This window comes from Lactuca sativa, chromosome 1 (genome assembly GCF_002870075.4).
Source record: "Lactuca sativa cultivar Salinas chromosome 1, Lsat_Salinas_v11, whole genome shotgun sequence".
NCBI lineage: Eukaryota > Viridiplantae > Streptophyta > Magnoliopsida > Asterales > Asteraceae > Lactuca > Lactuca sativa.
Genome location: NC_056623.2, coordinates 89,569,704 through 89,587,402, shown reverse-complemented (window position 1 = coordinate 89,587,402; position 17,699 = coordinate 89,569,704). Strand labels below are relative to the sequence as shown.

General features: G+C 34.8%; 1 protein-coding gene and 1 long non-coding RNA gene across 4 annotated transcripts; one reads left to right on the top strand and one right to left on the bottom strand.

Moving 5' to 3' along the window:
- Window positions 1-224: 224 nt before the first annotated feature.
- Window positions 225-16,467, bottom strand: LOC111896959 (probable acyl-activating enzyme 16, chloroplastic). 3 transcript variants are annotated; one of them, XM_042901890.2, is made up of 18 exons: window positions 16,052-16,455; window positions 15,711-15,899; window positions 15,513-15,627; window positions 15,328-15,415; window positions 14,930-15,147; window positions 14,314-14,426; window positions 11,385-11,534; window positions 11,209-11,276; window positions 10,810-10,915; window positions 10,535-10,693; window positions 10,244-10,297; window positions 10,068-10,148; window positions 9,829-9,966; window positions 2,461-2,620; window positions 1,868-1,947; window positions 1,274-1,425; window positions 1,023-1,080; window positions 225-431 (listed from the first exon to the last, which is right to left on the bottom strand). In XM_042901890.2, the coding sequence occupies exons 1-18, from the start codon at window positions 16,295-16,297 to the stop codon at window positions 339-341; spliced, it is 2,268 nt and encodes a 755-aa protein (XP_042757824.1). In that variant the 5' UTR covers window positions 16,298-16,455; the 3' UTR covers window positions 225-338. The 3 variants fall into 3 exon arrangements, with proteins under 3 accessions (XP_042757824.1, XP_023748703.1, XP_052627496.1); XM_023892935.3 differs by having other exon boundaries at window positions 14,314-14,432; window positions 16,052-16,454; XM_052771536.1 differs by lacking the exons at window positions 225-431; window positions 1,023-1,080; window positions 1,274-1,425 and having other exon boundaries at window positions 1,868-1,980; window positions 14,314-14,432; window positions 16,052-16,467.
- On the top strand, window positions 4,514-7,358 carry LOC122197745 (uncharacterized). Its single transcript, XR_006191409.2, has 3 exons — window positions 4,514-4,726; window positions 5,030-5,122; window positions 7,230-7,358. It is a non-coding gene; the product is annotated as an uncharacterized LOC122197745 (long non-coding RNA).
- Window positions 16,468-17,699: the final 1,232 nt, after the last annotated feature.

Genomic DNA, 17,699 nt, shown 5'->3' with positions numbered 1-17,699 from the left:
GCAAGTTTAAACTATTAAAGATAACTAATAACCAAAATGAGTGGTGCCTTGTCACCTAATAACCAACATTTAGTGTAACATAACCATCAATTTTGTTTTGCCTTATGAATATTGAATGGTCCAACTACAAATTTATGTAGATAAATTACAAACTTCTTGTGGGACCCCTCGTTAGGCAATTTTACAAAAAATAAAATAAACAATGTATGGTTCTTTTTGCAAAATTGATGGAAAATGAGATGCCTTCACTTATATATTACCAAAATATAGATTATTAGCCATGGAGAAAATACATACACATTATGGAATTTTTTTCTAGTTATGTTAAACATACAAGATTACTTGTATAAATCATCTATCTCATCTTTATATAGTTCCACAACTTTTTTCCTTCGGATCTTCATGGTTGCAGTCATCAAACCACTATCAATCTGAAATTCCAAAGGGTTATCATAAAAAATGATTTTGTGTCTATAAGGGAGGAGGGAGTCATTCCTACTGAACCCACTGCCACATCAGTTTTTCTTTTTTTATTTTTTTCATCTTTCCCAACCCACAACACACGAAAACCCTATCTTTTTCAACCCATTCAATTAAAAAAAATACAAAACAATCAAGGTAAAATCTTAATTAGCAATAGAGTTACCGTCGGTACCACTCCTTTTTCAGCGGATTGCTTAACTGGTTTCACCAACCTACTTCATCCCCTCTCTCTACTTTGTCTCTCTCAATTTCTCTTGTGCCATGTGTTTTAAAACTTGCACCTTAGTTGTTTTGTATTTTTTTTAATTGAATGGGTTGAGAAAGATAGGATTTTCGTGTGCTGTGGGTTGGGAAAGATGAAGAAAAATGAGAGACAAAAATTGATATAACAGTGGGTTCAGTGGGTTGGGAGGGAATGACTCCCTAGTTCTTTTAAATCCACAATTGCGACTTAATGGGAAAAGCTTCATATTATGTTCTTTCCTTCTGAAGAAAATCATCTTTTTAAAAAAAGAAAGATAAAATGCATGCAGAATTACCGTAAAAGGTTCTTCAATGACAAGAATGGGTCCCACCTGAAATGAGCAATCACATGTCCTGTATGACAAGATGAATCTAGTTAAACTATTTGATATAGACAGTCTCGGGTAGAATTACAATAATTGATAGACTTTTTACTGAATGACTGAAACAAAATATGTGATTACAAAGTAGACTTCCCTTGACTTTTGACAGGTCTTTATTTAAATTTGTTAAAATATCATGAGATAAATTAAAATTGATTGGTTACCATTTTCGAAGGTCTTGAGATAACATGCCAGCCATTTGGTCTTTGGTAAGTTGAGTATTACCAGAAGAAGCTGCTGACATGGACACATTTTTTGATGCCAAAAGAATTTCTTCTTTATTTGGAACAATTATAGCTCCAAGACGACGTTGATCCTAGTTGTCATTTGTAACATGAAAAATAAAAATAAGTATTTCGCCTTATTTTATTAAGAACAATATATATTACATTTTTGGTCCCTGAATATAGATGCTTTTATCAATTTAAGTCCCAAAAAGTTTTCTCTTGCAACTTTTGTCCTTATTTTTGTAACATTTTCTGTCCTTGTTCCAAGTAAAATGACTATATTTTGGGACCAAAATAGCAAAAACCAGTTATACTTGGGAACCAAAAGTAGTCATTTTACTTGGATCAGGGACCTAAAAAGTTACAAGAACCTCAAATAAGGACCAAAATTGCAAGTGAAAACATTTTGGGACCGACCTTGCAAAAATCAGCTATACTCGGGGACGAAAAATGTAATTTACTATTTTATTAAAGGAAAATAAAAGGATCTGAAAAGAAAGGGAAATGAAGGTTTTTAATTTGAAGTGTTACCTGACCAATGACAACTATTTGTTGAATTAAATTGCTTCTTATTGCGGCTTCTTCTATTTGTTCTGGTTCAACATTCTCCCCTAGTAACCATTAGAAAACAACATTCAAATAACCTTGAAAAAGAAGAAATAGAAAAATAAATAAATAAAGGGTAGATTTTGCAAAGTACAATGTATAAGAAGAAAAATCGAAAGTACAAAGCTATAATTGGGTAGATATTAGTACATTGTCTTAATAAAAAAAAATAAACGTACAATATTGTAATAGAAAGAAATGAAAGTAGGAAATGGAAGTATAATGTCCTAATAAGAAAAAGTTCACCCAAATAAATGATTGGATAGATTTTGAAAAGTATAAAGTTGCAATAGAAAAACATTTGAAAGTACTATACTAAATTGGGTAAATTTTGGAAAGTATAATGTCCTAATAAGAACAAAACTGAAAGTGCAATACCATAAAGTAAAAGTGGAAAGGAAAGGAAAGTAGGATGTTATAATACACAAATACATGTATGTCTATAGATAACTCTATTTAGCCAATATAGAAAATATCAAATAGATCATTGATAAAGCCTCAAGTAACCCTATTTTTACCTGTTGAAAGGACAATAGTGTCCTTGGCACGACCTTCAAGAACAATAATGCCACCAGAATTACGACTTCGGCCTAATGAATGGGAAGGGCAAATCCAACCGATATCCCCCGTGTTTAACCATCCATCCTCATCTATAGCTTGCTTTGTAGCTTCCGGATTCTATTTCAAATTTGCAGATAAAATAATCACCATGAGTAAATTTAATAATCTTTTTCTTAAAAAATATAGGTGGTTGTTTCTTTTTTTTCCCCCATTAAGTCACGTATGGGTAAAGTGGCTGAATGATTTATCTTGATAAATCAGATTGCATTCAAATCTACTATTACTAACAAGTCAAAAGCTTAGAGATTAGATGGAAACTGATATAAATCGAAAAGTGTGCAAGTGGGGTCGAGTCTACACAAGAAATAAAGAAATAAGGATCAGAATAGAATTAAAGATTAAAGATTAAGCTATTAGAATTCTGAGGTGCGACATGCTCAACTGATGGCGATGCTCCTTAACATTAGCCAACAGCAGTCGGCAAACCTGCAACCACAACCAAGTCGCACCTACCCCGTCCGATCACCACCGCCCCTGCCGCCACTGTAGTGCTGCACTGCCACCACTACCGCCGCCACCAGATCACTCACCTTGTCCGACACAGCACCACCTCCACCGACGTTCTCATCACAATACATCCAGTGGCAGGTTTAACGACTCCTCACACGATGAAGTTAAAAGGAGAAATTGGTGGGAAGAAGTGGTAGTTCTTATCGATAGTGGAGCAACCCATAATTTTGTGTCTGTGCAACTTGTGGGCCCACTGGGACTCAATATCAAAGGTAATAGAGAGACCAGGGTGATGATGGGAAATGGCAGATTCGAAAAAAGCTTGGGTATGTGCAAGGGGGTAGTCTTGACATTTCCATGCTATCAATTGGTATCCGAATTTTACCCATTGGAACTAGGAAGCACCGATTTAATTCTAGGGATAAAGTGGTTACGCACTGTGGGAGATACCTATGTAAACCGGAAAGAGCTCATAATGACCTTCATTGAAGTATGGTGTAAGATTACACTAAAAGGGGAAGCCGACTTGTAAAGATCTAAAACATCTCTCTAATCGATTGTGTGAGGAATACCACACGCTAGCGTTTTTGTGTGGACTATTGGGCACTAAATAAACCAACGATTTTGGATAAGTTTCCAATTCCCATGATCGATGAGCTCCTTGATGAGTTACATGGGCCACGATATTTAGCAAGTTGGATTTGAAATCAAGTTATCATCAAATTTGAATGAAACAGGAAGATATCTCTAAAACAACCTTTAGGACCCATGAAGGGCACTATGAATTCTTGGTCATGCCCTTCGGATTGACAAATGTGCCATCAACATTCCAGTCTCTTATAAACAAGGTTTTTCGACCTTATCTTCGAAAATCTGTGTTTGTTTTCTTTGATGATATTTTTAGTGTATGACAAAAATCTCCAAGAGCATCGCGAGCACCTTACCACCGTGTTCCGAAAACTAAGGAAGGAGAAACTATATTGCAATAAAAAGAAGTGTGTTTTCAGTCAAGAGCGGGTGGACTTCTTAGGACACGTAGTAACGGAAGGTGGCGTGATGGAAGATCCAACTAAAATTTCGGTCATAATTGATTGGCCTATGCCAAAATTCATTCGTGATCTTCGTGGATTTTTAGGACTCACGGGCTATTATCGAAAGTTTGTTAAGGGTTATGGTAAAATGGCTAAATCTTTAACCAACTCACTACAAAAAGATAAATTCCATAGGAGTAAGGTGGCTACACAAACCTAAAGTTTGAAGGAGGCCATGACTCAAGTTCCTGTTCTCGTATTGTTAGATTTTTCAAACAATTTACCATGGAGCCAGACGCGTCCGGACATGGGGTGGGGGTGATTTTGATGCAAAACGGAAAGCCCATCACGTATCTCAACCAGGTGATAGGAAAAAAAGGCCAATTAAAATCAGTCTATGAACGTGAGCTCATGGCAATCCAAAAATAGTGACGTTATTTGATAGGAAGAAAATTTGTTATCGTAACCGACCTAAAAAGTTTAAAATTTCTACTGGAACGATGCATAGTTGTAGGCGAATATCATAGGTGGATCGCTAAGTTAGCGGGTTATGATTTTGACATCTTTTACCGACCCGATAAAGAAAACGAAGTGGCAGACAAACTCTCACGGAGAAGGGAGGAGGTCGAAATTAGTGAATTAGTAATATCCACGCCAAGCGGCCTGTAACGGCTGGATCCTGGTATGTGATTTAAATCAAATAAGTCATTTTTGCAAAGGGACTCGACAATTTAGAGGCCCCAAACTCGTCGAGTAGGAATGGATTTTTAGACGTGGGACTTGAAGTCTACTCGACGAGTTGAGAGCCTCAACTCGACGGGTAGGGATGCCAGAATGAAACCCCAATTTTCAGGGTTTTGCACCCTATTTAAGCATCTTAACCTCCAAAGGGTGGCCTCATTTGTAGCCTCCATCACTCCAAACCCCAGCTACGAAACCCTAATCCACCTTTGAGTGTTCTTGAGCCATTTTTGTGTGCTCTTAGTGATTTTGAAGCTTGAGAAGGAAGGAGAAGCTTGAGGATTCAAGAGGAAGTCAGTAGATCCGAAAGTTGAGCTGCATTTCTGACTCATTTGAGGTATAAAGTTGATACCTTGGCTTTTCTTTGCTTAGATCTTCATTTAGGGTTGTATTTTGTTACTTTTGGTCCATATTTAAGTCATTTTCGGGATTTGAGTGTATCATGAGGTTTTGACTTCAGATCTAGGCACTCATGAGCTTATGAGGCTTAAAGTTGACAGCTTTATCAAGCCTTGGCCCTTCCCCATGCCTTAGATCCCTTATATAGCTTAGTTTTGGTGTTTCTACCTTCATGACACCATGCATGGACGTAAAGTTATCAACTTTACGTGGTAACTTAGTCCAAGGGGACTAGATATATGGTTTGGAAGCATTGAACCCGACTGGAAACGATTAAGGCCCTGTTTGATTTGGATCTGACTGGGTCAGGTCCAGACATAAATGTCTAACTCGGTCAGCTCCATGTTTTTGATACGCCTTAACTTTGCATCTGATCGGGTCAATAATGTCTGACTCTCTCATACCCAAAAGAATTGCTGATTGAATCTGATTGAAATTCATTCCACCATTGCCCCTGCACCACCCTCATCCTCCTTCCTCAACCATCAATTTAATCCTTGGAAAGGGAAAACGAAACTAGAACACAGGCATAAAAAAAAGAAACACGAACAGAGACTCCATCTGTTTAGGGGAAGAAGACAACTCGAAATTGGAATTAGGAAGTTTTGGTCCTTGAAGATACCCATCTTGGCCGAATCTACCACAACTTTAAATTGTCTTGCATAACTAATTTCTGGAAATTACTAGTTAGACCCTGAACTTTTATAATCAATTATTATTATTATTATTATTATTATTATTATTATTATTATTATTATTATTATCCATCACTAGAGTATCAGGGTAAAATGGTCATTTTGCATCAATCAGCACATTCAGTCAGATGTCCAATCAAACATAATGATTTCTTACACAGTCAGAATTTGTTACTCAGACAGACCTTTCCCAGTCGGCACTTTCTCGGTCAGCAACTATCAAAGGGGACCTGAATGAGTTTAGACTACGGGGGACTCGACGAGTTGTTCATACAACTCAGCGAGTTGGGTCGTGGTCCCCCAACCTTTTATGTTACTGTGCAAACTCATCGAGTCTAGGAGATAACTCAGCGAGTTGGACATGGTTTCTGGGTTTTGGAGGATTGAAGAACTCGACAAGTTCAAGGAGGAACTCGACGAGTTGTGAGTGAAATGTCCGGACTCTGTTATGAAGAGGAACTCGATGAGTTCATGAAAGAACTCAACGAGTTGGATCGAGATTTCCAGGTTTTTATGGATCATGGAACTCGACGAGTTGATAGACCAACTCGGCGAGTTGAGTCAACCTAGATGTTGACTTTGACCTGGATGTTGACTTTAACCAGGATTTTGACTTTGCCTTTGACCATTGACCAGAGTTGACCCTTAAAGGGGTTATGAGTATGTAAGGGTAATTAAAGGAGATTTTCATGTGTAGGAGTTTGAGAGGAGTTGATCCCAGAGTCGAGGACAGTTCAGCTACCACATGACATTTGAGGTGAGTTACCAGTAGAAGTGGGTCGAAGGCACCAATGGCGGCCCACTAGTAAGAGTTATAGTATAGATGATTGTCTTTGTGATAATTATCTGGTATTTCACTATCTGTTATGCTTTATGTGCTAGTATGCTATAATATTATGTGATAGTGGTAGAAGAGGTATGATAGACCCCAGTACCGGTTGATAGGGTCGAAGGGGTATGCCAGCACCCGGATAAGCTAGTATGCTTTATGTACTTATGACGTATATGTTTATGAGCTAGGATGTTATATGGTAGAAGTATGGGTGAAATAGTCCCAGTACCGGTCGTAAGGACCGAAGGGGTAGGCCAACACCATGATATGCTAGGCGAGGTACCGGTCGAAGAGACCGAAGGGGTAGGCCAGCATCCTGATATGCTAGGCGAGGTACTGGTCGAAAGGACCGAAGGGGTAGGTCAGCACCCTGATATGCTAGGCAGTTACCGGTTGAAAGAGACCTAAGGGGTAGTCCAGTACCCGAATATGTTAGACAGTATGATTATTGTATGGTATGTGGTATGATGGGTGAACTCACTAAACTTTGTGCTTACAGTTTTCAGTTTTTGTTTCAGGTCCTTCTTCTTCGAAGGGAAAGGAGCCAACACGATAACAGCGCATCGCACACACAATTTTCCGCACTGGAGATTCTTGGGATTTGTACTTTGACATTATTTTCCTATGATATGCTTTTGAGATGGTTGACTTATGATTTTCATGATATGAGATAACATTGATGGCCTTTTCAGTAATCTGTTTTATGAATCTTTAAATTAAAAATGAAGTTTTTGGTTTTGAAATTTAGGATGTTACACGGCCATGAGGAGATATTGAAGCAGTTAAGCCAAAATCCTGTTATTAAAGAGTTGGAAATTGGGAAACTGTGTGGAAAGTGCCAAAGAGTGGCTGGAAAGTTATGTAGTTGTGAATGGATGTGTGAGATATAAAGGGTGAATACTTATACCCAGTTCTTCTAGTTGGGTTAAACGAGCGTTCTTCTGTCGAATAGTTGTACCTAGTTCTTTTGTCGGGTAGAGCGTCATTTTAATGGTGGTTGATGGTCTTAGCAAGTCAACCCATTTCGTACCTCTTAAACATCCGTTTACCGCATCGTCGGTTGCTAGGGGTTTTTATTAAGAAAATTATTTGGGTACATGGGGTTCCCAAGACTATCATTTTGGATAGAGACAAAGTCTTTCTCATCCATTACTGGAAGGAATTGTTCCAACATATGGCCACTACATTCAAACGTAGCACAACTTATCACCCGTAAACGGATGGACAAACTGAAGTATTCAATTGTAACTTGGAAACTTATTTGTGTTGTTTTTCTTCCTTGCGACCATATGAGTGGGTCAAATGGATTTTGTGGGCGGATTACTAGTATAATACGTTCTATCATTCATCCATTAAGATGACACCTTTAAAGGTTTTGTACTGGCAAGATCCTCCGAACCTAATTAGCGATGAGCGTGGAATGGTTGTTACTTTTTCTGTGGATGTATATTCGTGTTTTCGTGACAGGGTGTTACAAGAATTAAAGACACATTTGACTAGGGCACAACTCATGAAGACTTATGCGGATGGGAAGCTCATGCATGTGGAGTTTGCTGTCGGAGATGTAGTTTTCTTAAATCTTAAGGCTTACAGGCAAACTACAGTGGCCGCTAACCGAAATGAGAAGCTTTCCCCACATTTCTTTGGGCCCTTTGAAGTACTCAGTCGGATTGGACATGTGGCTTGCTTAAATTGCCACCAAATTCTACACCTAGTCTTTCATGTGTCTCAACTAAAAAAACGTTAGGAGACTAGGAGGGTGTAATTACATTACCATTTACCAGAGGGTTTAAATGATTAATGTAGCAGAGGTTTCATGAGTTACACCTTGAGGACAAGGTGAGTTTTCGGGGCAGGGGTATTGATATAAATCAGAAAGTGTGCAAGTGGGGTCGGGTCTACACAAGAAATAAGGATCAGAATAAAGATTAAAGATTAAGCTATTAGAGTTATTATCTAATTAGGAGTTCCCTTGTTTAAGCCTTTTATTAGATTTAGGTTTGTTTGATTATAAAATAGGGCCTTAAACCACTTGATAGGGAGAGAATTATTAAGTATTGTTTCCTTTGTTTTTATTAGGTTAATAACGACACTCGTGTTTATGTTACCTGTGACGTGTTCTATTAGAAATCTCTACACAAGAAATTTATACGTTAAAGTTATCTATTTCTATTGTTGTCTTTACCAAGTTGATGCAATGGATTCAGGTTCATGTTAAAGTTATCTAAAGGTACACATTATCCTACAAGAAATCAATTGATTTGTTTTCATGTTAATTTATCTATTTTACACTGTAATAGGGTAATTCTTATGTTATAATTCTCTTATTTACATACCATTGTTTTTTACATTTGGTTTTGTATATGTTCGCTTAACAATCTTATATATTTTATGCTTTGGTTTTGCTGGGTATTTTGCAAGAAGACGATGTTAATAGGTCGGTTCTAGGTATTTTGTTATAATTCACATATTTTAAGTATATAGTTCCATTCACATTTTTTTTGGTTGAATTAATGTTTCTAGTTCTTCTGTGGACTTTTGAGATCAAAAATATTACTTTGCACGAGTTATATATGCACTTTATACTAAAGTTTAGACTAGAATTAGGGCAATGTTTTATTTATTTATTTATGTGTGGAATAAAGTTATGAAGTTGCATACAATTGGATTGAGAACTTGGAGTTATGTAATGCAAGTATGATTCAATATGATTTTCTTAAATTTGATGAGGAATTTGGCTTGAAATGATTTATGTTTAATTTGGATTTTGCATTTTTTTTATATAATTATTTAGCAAATTTATTCGGATATTTTATCAACTTAAACATTTTATTCGGCACAAATTAGAACAAAAAGGTAAAATGGTTATATTTCAATATTTAGCACACTCAGCCACATGTGTAATCAAACATAGTTTCAGTTAGAGGCAAATTCAGTCAAAGCCTGCCTGACTCACTCAGTCAACAACTATCAAACAACTCTTAAATAACCATTGTGCCCTTACCAATTAAGAGTAAATTAAGTAAAAAAGAAGCAAATAGGTATAGTAAGTGCTTAAACCATTAAGTAAAAAAGAAACATCCCTAAGTATCATGAATCCAATATATTTTGAGGTACCTTGTAATAGCCCTGCATGATTTGTGGGCCCCTGGCTTTGACTATTCCCTTTGAACCGTGGGGAAGGTCTTGACCGGTTTCATCATCTACAATTTTTATTTCTGTATCTCGAATTGGACGCCCAACCGATCTAAGAACCTTCAAGTCTCACATTTATCATTTTCTTATTCTTTATATATATTTGTAAATAATATAATATCTATATATGAATTTTCACATCTGGATTTGTATATAATTACATTTAAATATGGTTGTCGAGCAGCTATGACGGGAGATGACTCTGTTAATCCATATCCAACTTGGACCTTTATTCCAATTGCCTGTAAAAAAATTACAATCATGACATTTCTTTTTATCTATGTTTTAATCTGGTAATTAATGTATTAGAAAAAATAATAATAATGAATCTATAAACCTCAAAGAATTTGTCAACATGTAATGGTAAGCTTCCACCTCCACATATGCCAGCCTGTCGAATGCCAACATATACCAGAATTAGAAGTTTGTTTAAATCTTCTTCAATCAGCTTTTACAATCCTAGACATCTTTCATAGAAATTATCAGGATAACAAGGGCATTCACGTCTTTTCCACAGATAAGAGATCGATCGCGAGTTCTTGTCCCATACTTTTGGGTGGAAGAAAAAAATTACAGGTACAGCAGACAACAAACATCATAATGACATAAAAAGGATTGTATATTAAACCTTTGAAATCCCAATAGTCGGGTGAATTTTGCTATAAACAAGCTTCTTTGCCAATAAATGTAACGGAAGCAAAATGGTAGCAATAATTCGTGCATATATCCAATCCAAAGTTGCAGCAATGTAAGAAGGTTCTTTCTGACTTCTTGACAAACATTCTCCCTATAACACAATTTGAAGACTAATTACAACATTAGATTATAAAATTAACTAAAGGTAAATTCCCTCATGCACAAAGAAAACTAGTCAAAAGTCAATAGGATACTGAAGGTTTGAACCTGATATATGTTTTTGAACTCCATATATGCCAAACTGATCTTTATCAATGCTAATGCAATCACCTTACGGATTGCAGAAGAGGTGGATATTTGTTTTTGGATCCCACTGTATAATAGGAAGGGCTAAATGAAAGAAATAACAATGTACTTTCATATATATATATATATATATATATATATATATATATATATATATATATATATATATATATATATATATATATATTCTTGCATCATACTTTCATTTTTTAATATTACGCATATTTTTTTAGAAAATCTTCCCAATGATAGCATCATACTTTCAATTCTTTACTAATTATAGAAGAAAAATAAAAATAGGATGTTATAATAAACAAATTAATGAAAGTACATTGTTGATTGTAAATAGAGAAGAGGTACTTGTATAAAGTTTCGAATACTAGAGGGACAGATATTATAAACTGTGGCTGATAGTGTCGCAAATCATCCTACAACGAAAATAACTAAAAAAAATTAAATCACAAAATAGAATGGTAATATTATATAATATCCATTTTCTGCATTTAAGAAATTCCAAATGGGATAAAAAAGAATACCTTTAAGTATTTGACGTTTGTGTATACTAGCTCAATTCCCAAAGAAAATATAAAATACTCAAGAGCACGTTCGTATGCATGCCAAGGTGGAAGCATGCTTACAAATCTATCCCCGGGCCGCGCAGGGATAATGTCCCACAAATTATGAACCTAAAAAGTATGAAAGTGATAAATTATCAAGATTTATTTTTATTTCAAATTAGGAGTTATCTTTTATTATTATTTATGATTAGTATTTCCTTAATAATTATCCTTTTTTTTGTATGTTTTTAATTTTGGTAAGTAGGGTTTTGTCAGAAGAACACTATAAATAGGACCTAAGGATCATTTTATGATTGTGATGGTATAAAAAGTATTGAGTCTTGAACTCGGTTTTGAAGACACCTGTTTTTATGACATGTACTATTATGAGACATGTAATGAACCAAAAGCCTCGTATTATGTGTTGCAGTATGTATTTCGTATAAATATGATTAAAGGTGAACTTAGTTAATGAAATAATGATACTTCGGTGATGCAATACGTAGGTTCTTATACATGTTGCCTGGTATCAGAAAACGAGTAAAGTTTAGCCATAGATTTATGATAGAAAGTGATAGTTCACTCTAAGACGATTCCATGGATATAATTTTTCAAAATTAGAGTTTGTATGAGGAAGTTATGGTCTTTCGAAATTGAGATGAAAGTACGTTGATATTTCGAGAAAGTCAACGGAAGTCAAAGTCAAACGGTCAATTACGACTCTTCGCAACGCGGTGTAGCCCTGACCATGAGCAAAAAGGGAGTGAGTCACGAGGAAATGTGTCAGTTAGAGAGCAACATGTGGTGAAACAGTAAACATGTGGCCAAAATTAAAGTCTCCCCATCATCGCGACATGATGCATCTCCTGCCACGGCGCGACGCGTCCAACATATAAATATGAGCATTTTGTGTCGTTTTAAAGATTTTGGCACACACAGTCGGGGGAGCGGCTCAAGAGGTGTTCCCCGAGGCTTATAACCGGAGAGTTATACTAGAGTATGGGGTATACGAGGGTTGAGTTAAGGGATTAGTTGAGGTATATTTTATCCCATTATTACATAATTATATTTATGTAACATTTCGTAAAGGGTTGTTAGACCCGTGTATGTATATGATTTCGTGATATGGTGCTATTACGAACCCAATGATTTGTTAAATGTTAATCTGGTAATTATGCGTTAAATACCCTAATTTACCGAGATTTGTCAATTGGGTTAACCGCTTGTGATGTTAAGTTGTTAGATGATTGTATTTGACACTTGACTAATTTGGAGACAGATGGTTACTGAGTCTGGTTAGTGACTGTGGTTGATATAGTAAGGAGATTAGACAAGTTCTAATGAACTTGATATATTTTCCAAATAGGGTTGGACAAGTGAAGAATTGGAAAACAGCGTAGAGATGGAGACAAGAATAATAGTTAGTCTTCACTAAGTAACCAAATGAGTAACCTTATCTTTCTCTTGATAATTGTTATCTAGTATAATATCTGAATTGTTATTTATTAGTATCGTATGAGTTGAGTATTTGTGATAACCGAGAATTATAGCCGCCTAATGCTATGAGTCATTAAATAGAATAATTGAGAATTATCGTACTTTATTACGATTTGAGTAAATAGATGAGTATGATTGAGATACATAGCAAAGTATAATATTCATAACGAGTACATTCGAAATATAAATTAGAGTGTTAAATGATGTGTTAATAAACGACTATGATTAAGACATATAATTGTACTATAGGACTTAAAAATCGAGTATTACTGAGATAAATAATAGAGTATTGTTATATGAGTTGATGAGTTAGTATAGTTGATATATATATATATATATATATATATATATATATATATATATATATATATATAGAGAGAGAGAGAGAGAGAGATAGCGAGAGAGATATTAGGAGAGATAAAGAGAGAGGAAGGAGACAGAGAGAGTGATAGAGATATTGAGAGAGATGGAGAGAGAGAGAGGGAGAGGGATATATATATATATATATATATATATATAGTGAGAGACATTGAGAGAGATATGATAGAGAGAGATATTTATAGAAACATAATAAGAGAGATAGAGACAGAGAGAGAGAGAGAGAGAGAGAGAGAGTGATGGAGAAGAGAAGTATCGAGACAGAGAGATAGAGTATATATATGTGTGTGTGTGTATATATATATATATATATATATATATATATATATATATATATATATATATATATATATATATATATATATATATAGAGAGAGAGAGAGAGAGAGAGAGAGAAAGAAAGAAAGAAAGAGAGAGAGAGAGAGAGAGAGAGAGAGAGAATAAATAAAAATAAGTTTAGAAGAGAAGAAAGAGAAAATGAGAAAAGTAATGAGTATAAAAGGAATATATAAAAAGAAAGAGAATGAGTATAGAGAGAGAGTAGAGAAAGAGAATGAGTGTAGAAAAAGAGTATAATGAGTTGAATAACGAGTAAATGTAAACTTTAATGGGTAAACGAGTTTCGAGAAACTATACACCAATAGTTGTGTGTTTTTATGTCATAATTATTATGTGTATCACTTTTACGGATTACTCACTAAGCTCTTTGTAGCTTATCATTTTTGTTGATATGTGTTTGCAAGTAACTTTATTAAGAAGTAAGGAGAGAGAGAGAGAGAGAGAGAGAGAGAGAGAGAGAGAGAGAGAGAGAGAGAGAGAGAGAGAGAGAGAGAGAGAGAGAGAGAGAGAGAGAGAGAGAGACCCGGTTCGGATCATTGCATTTTATTTTATTTGAACCGATCATGTTGATAACTACTTGTACTGGATTTGTAACGTAAGTGTACACCAATGTGTTTTATTAAAAATAAGTGATAATTTTTTGGTGTACCTTGTGTTTAAAAGTCGGATGTTACAAAAAAAGAGACATTTATACCTGATGCAAAAGATTACTATGCGTAAGCATTACTCCTTTTGGATTCCCAGTGGTCCCACTTGTGTAAATAACAGCAGCAACATCATGAGACTTGATGGGTTCATAAACATATTCTTCACCTAAAGATTCACTAAGTGAGTCAAGAGGCATCAAAACATGCTATGGAATGGAATCTCAATTCCAATTCCGCTGGAATTGGTGAGACTCTGAAACGTTACATTCTAGATAAAAACGAATTAAGGGGTTATTTCTTTTTTACTTAATGAAATCAATGAGTTAATCACATAACCTGGACAACTATATATAATTGTTTCTTTTTTACTTAATCTATATAGAATGACTTAATAAGTTAAGCCAACCCTTACTTTTCACCCAACTTCTCTCACGCTAAAATTTAACTTTTTTTAATACTGTGAAATTTGTTTGTTGAAATGTAAGTGTCAAATGATCATTTAGTCTCATTCAGACAAATTATATTCAAACTAGAAAGGAACAGACGTTATGTATACAATATACAACACTTTATCCAGACATCATTACTCATTCAGTCACTTTAAGGACTTAACAGGTAAAAAAAAAAGTTAGAAACAACTCTTAAGGGGTAGATTTAACTTACGGGCATCATGTAAATCAACCAAAAGCATACGATGCTCATGGCCAATATCTATAATCTCCTTGTAGGTATAAGCAGGAATTCCCTCCATGATATGGCTATGGCTATTTAATGATGATTTATCCCCCCAAAGTAAGATCACAAATCTAACAGATGCCTTTGAATTAAATCCCGTTGCAATCCGATGATATAATTCAGGATTATCCACAACAAGTGCAACACTGTTATCCAAAGAATGCAAATTGTTGACATGAGGAAATATGAACCTAGAAATCACTCCACTTATTTACATTCCATGGCATATGGAAACTATGTTAAATGTTATTCTACAAAACTACATATTAACATGATCTTTTTGCAAGCTACGTACCACCATTTCTTTTTTTTGTTCTTTTGCTAACCTTTCAGAATGAGTGTAGATGTGTAAGAGCTCTTCCACAGATGACTTCGATCCCCTCACAACGTTTATTGCTCCTGTAGCCATAATACCTACACCCAAACTTGTTACTTTTACTATATAATTTTAAATTAAAATTAAACATAATCATACGTATCGTTTCTAGTTTCATGAATTCAATGTATCTACCTTGATCAGCAACAAGCCATCTGCATGAATTGTCAGCAAAGAGTGCTACCTTTTCACATGGTTTGATTCCAATAACTCTTAAACCTTCACAGAAATTCAAAATATTCTCCTCTAGCTGCAAATAACGTTCAAATTAAACTAATTGGAGATTTTATTAAAGATTCCATTACTTCCGAAAAAAGTAAAAGGGAAGAAGACCTGGTTGTATGTCATATTAGTAGGCGGGTCATGATGTGGATCCACCAATGCAACCCGATCACCAAATTTTTCTGCTGAAGATCTCCAAATATCAGGAATCGCCTTCAATTCTGCAGTTGATACATTCTTCTCTGATAGCAACTGACCCTCAAGGATAGGTGAAAACTTTCTTACTTGCTTTTCTTCTGTCTACACTTGAGATTATGTTGGAAAAGTCATTATCTTTTCATCAATATACAAATTTGATTCATAAGAATTGATTCCGATTCTCTTTTGGTTCATAAAAACATTTCACAAAAACCACGTATATAGCAAAATAAAAAAAGGAGTAATTCAGATACCTTAGATTCGGAGTAAGCTCGAATTCGATTCAACAAACTGACACGATCTCTTGTGCTCTTTTTGCCATGATAAAATACATTTCCGGCATTGACGTACTGGTACTGGAACTGACAGCAAAACGGAGGTCGCCGTCGATGGTAAGGCGGTGAAACGATATAGTTCGTTGAAGTAATTGCAATCGACATCGAATCGGACATTGAAGGAGCTTGAAACAATGGATTCAACAAACCTCCATGAACAATCATCTTGTATGCTGTGTGTGTGTGTGAAGTGGGTCAGAGTTTTTAGCAAGTGAAGCTTTCAATTTTCCGAAATTGAGAAGACCGGAGAGAGAGAACACAGCGAATCACCGGATAATTCGTAACACATCCGGCAGTGTATATGCTTAGATCATAGGCATTCATTTTAATGTAAACGACATATATATCGTTTTTCGTATGTTTTATTTTCTTTTAATAGTTCTATTTTTTAATTGATAGCGATATATTGACTTTGATATACTTATTTTTTCAGTTTTGTCAATATTAAGACTTTATTGTATCCTAATAGGTAGCCCATTCTATGTTGGTGTATATATTATGTCTATTTAATGAGAATGTAGGAAAATAGAATATCATTAAAGGTATCATCGCATATTACGACTGTATAGCCATCTTTGATATCCTAATAGTTAGCCCATTCAATTTAGGTGTATATATTATGTCTATTTAATTATTTAATGAGAAATATGAGATATATCCGTGTTTTGCCACCGGACGAGAGTTCTTTTTTTATTGTATTATATTGTACTAGGCGAACCGCGCGTTGTGCAGAAACATCTATATAGTTGAAATCTTTATAAATATATGTTTTTTTTTTTAAATATAACAATAACGTTGTTGTTAAATTTGATATAATAATTTGTATACTAAAGCGATATAATATATTGATTATTTTGAATTATATGATAATATATACATCTATTATAACTGTATAATCTCAACCATTTGAATGACTTCTACCCGCGAGTTACTCATAAACAAAATTAAATATAATATATGGCTTAATGTTATTTATAGTTTTTGTTATTATTAATTAATTTTTTCAAATTTATTTTCTTAACGTTTTACTTTCTATCATTATAATTATTTAAAACATCAGACATTGTTTTTTGATTTTAAAGGTAACAATATAATCATTTATATAGAGTTATTTTTAAGAGAAAATACCATAAATAGTCAAAAAAAATGGGGGGTATTTTCAAAAAATAGACATAAAAATGGACTTTTCCGGATATAGACATGCATTCCGCGGAATCTACTGTAGCTCCGCGGAATGACAAAATCGTAAATAAATCAATGTATTAAAAAAAACACTAAAGATCCATTCCTCAGAGCTACCTCCGCGGAATAAGTTCATTCCTCGGAATGGATCTTTAGTGTTTTTTTTTTTCACATTGATTCTTCGGGGTTTATATTCATTTCCCAAACTAATTATTTTTAAGAAAAGATTATCATACTATTATAATCTTTACTTGAAAAATACTTAGTTGGGGAATTAATATAAACCCCGAAGAATCGATGTGAAAAAAAAAACCTTAAGATCCATTCCGTAGAGACGACGTCATTCCGCGGAGGTCCGCGGAGGATCCTTTGCGGAATGTATGTC

Coding starts and splice junctions, on each gene's coding strand:
- LOC111896959 (XM_023892935.3), bottom strand. CDS start 16,297: ATGATTGTTCATGGAGGTTTGTTGAATCCATTGTTTCAAGCTCCTTCA. Junction 10,694..10,809: donor AGTTCAAAAACATATATCAG/GTTCAAACCTTC, acceptor ATTGTGTTATAG/GGAGAATGTTTGTCAAGAAG. Junction 10,149..10,243: donor ATGTTGACAAATTCTTTGAG/GTTTATAGATTC, acceptor ATTTTTTTACAG/GCAATTGGAATAAAGGTCCA.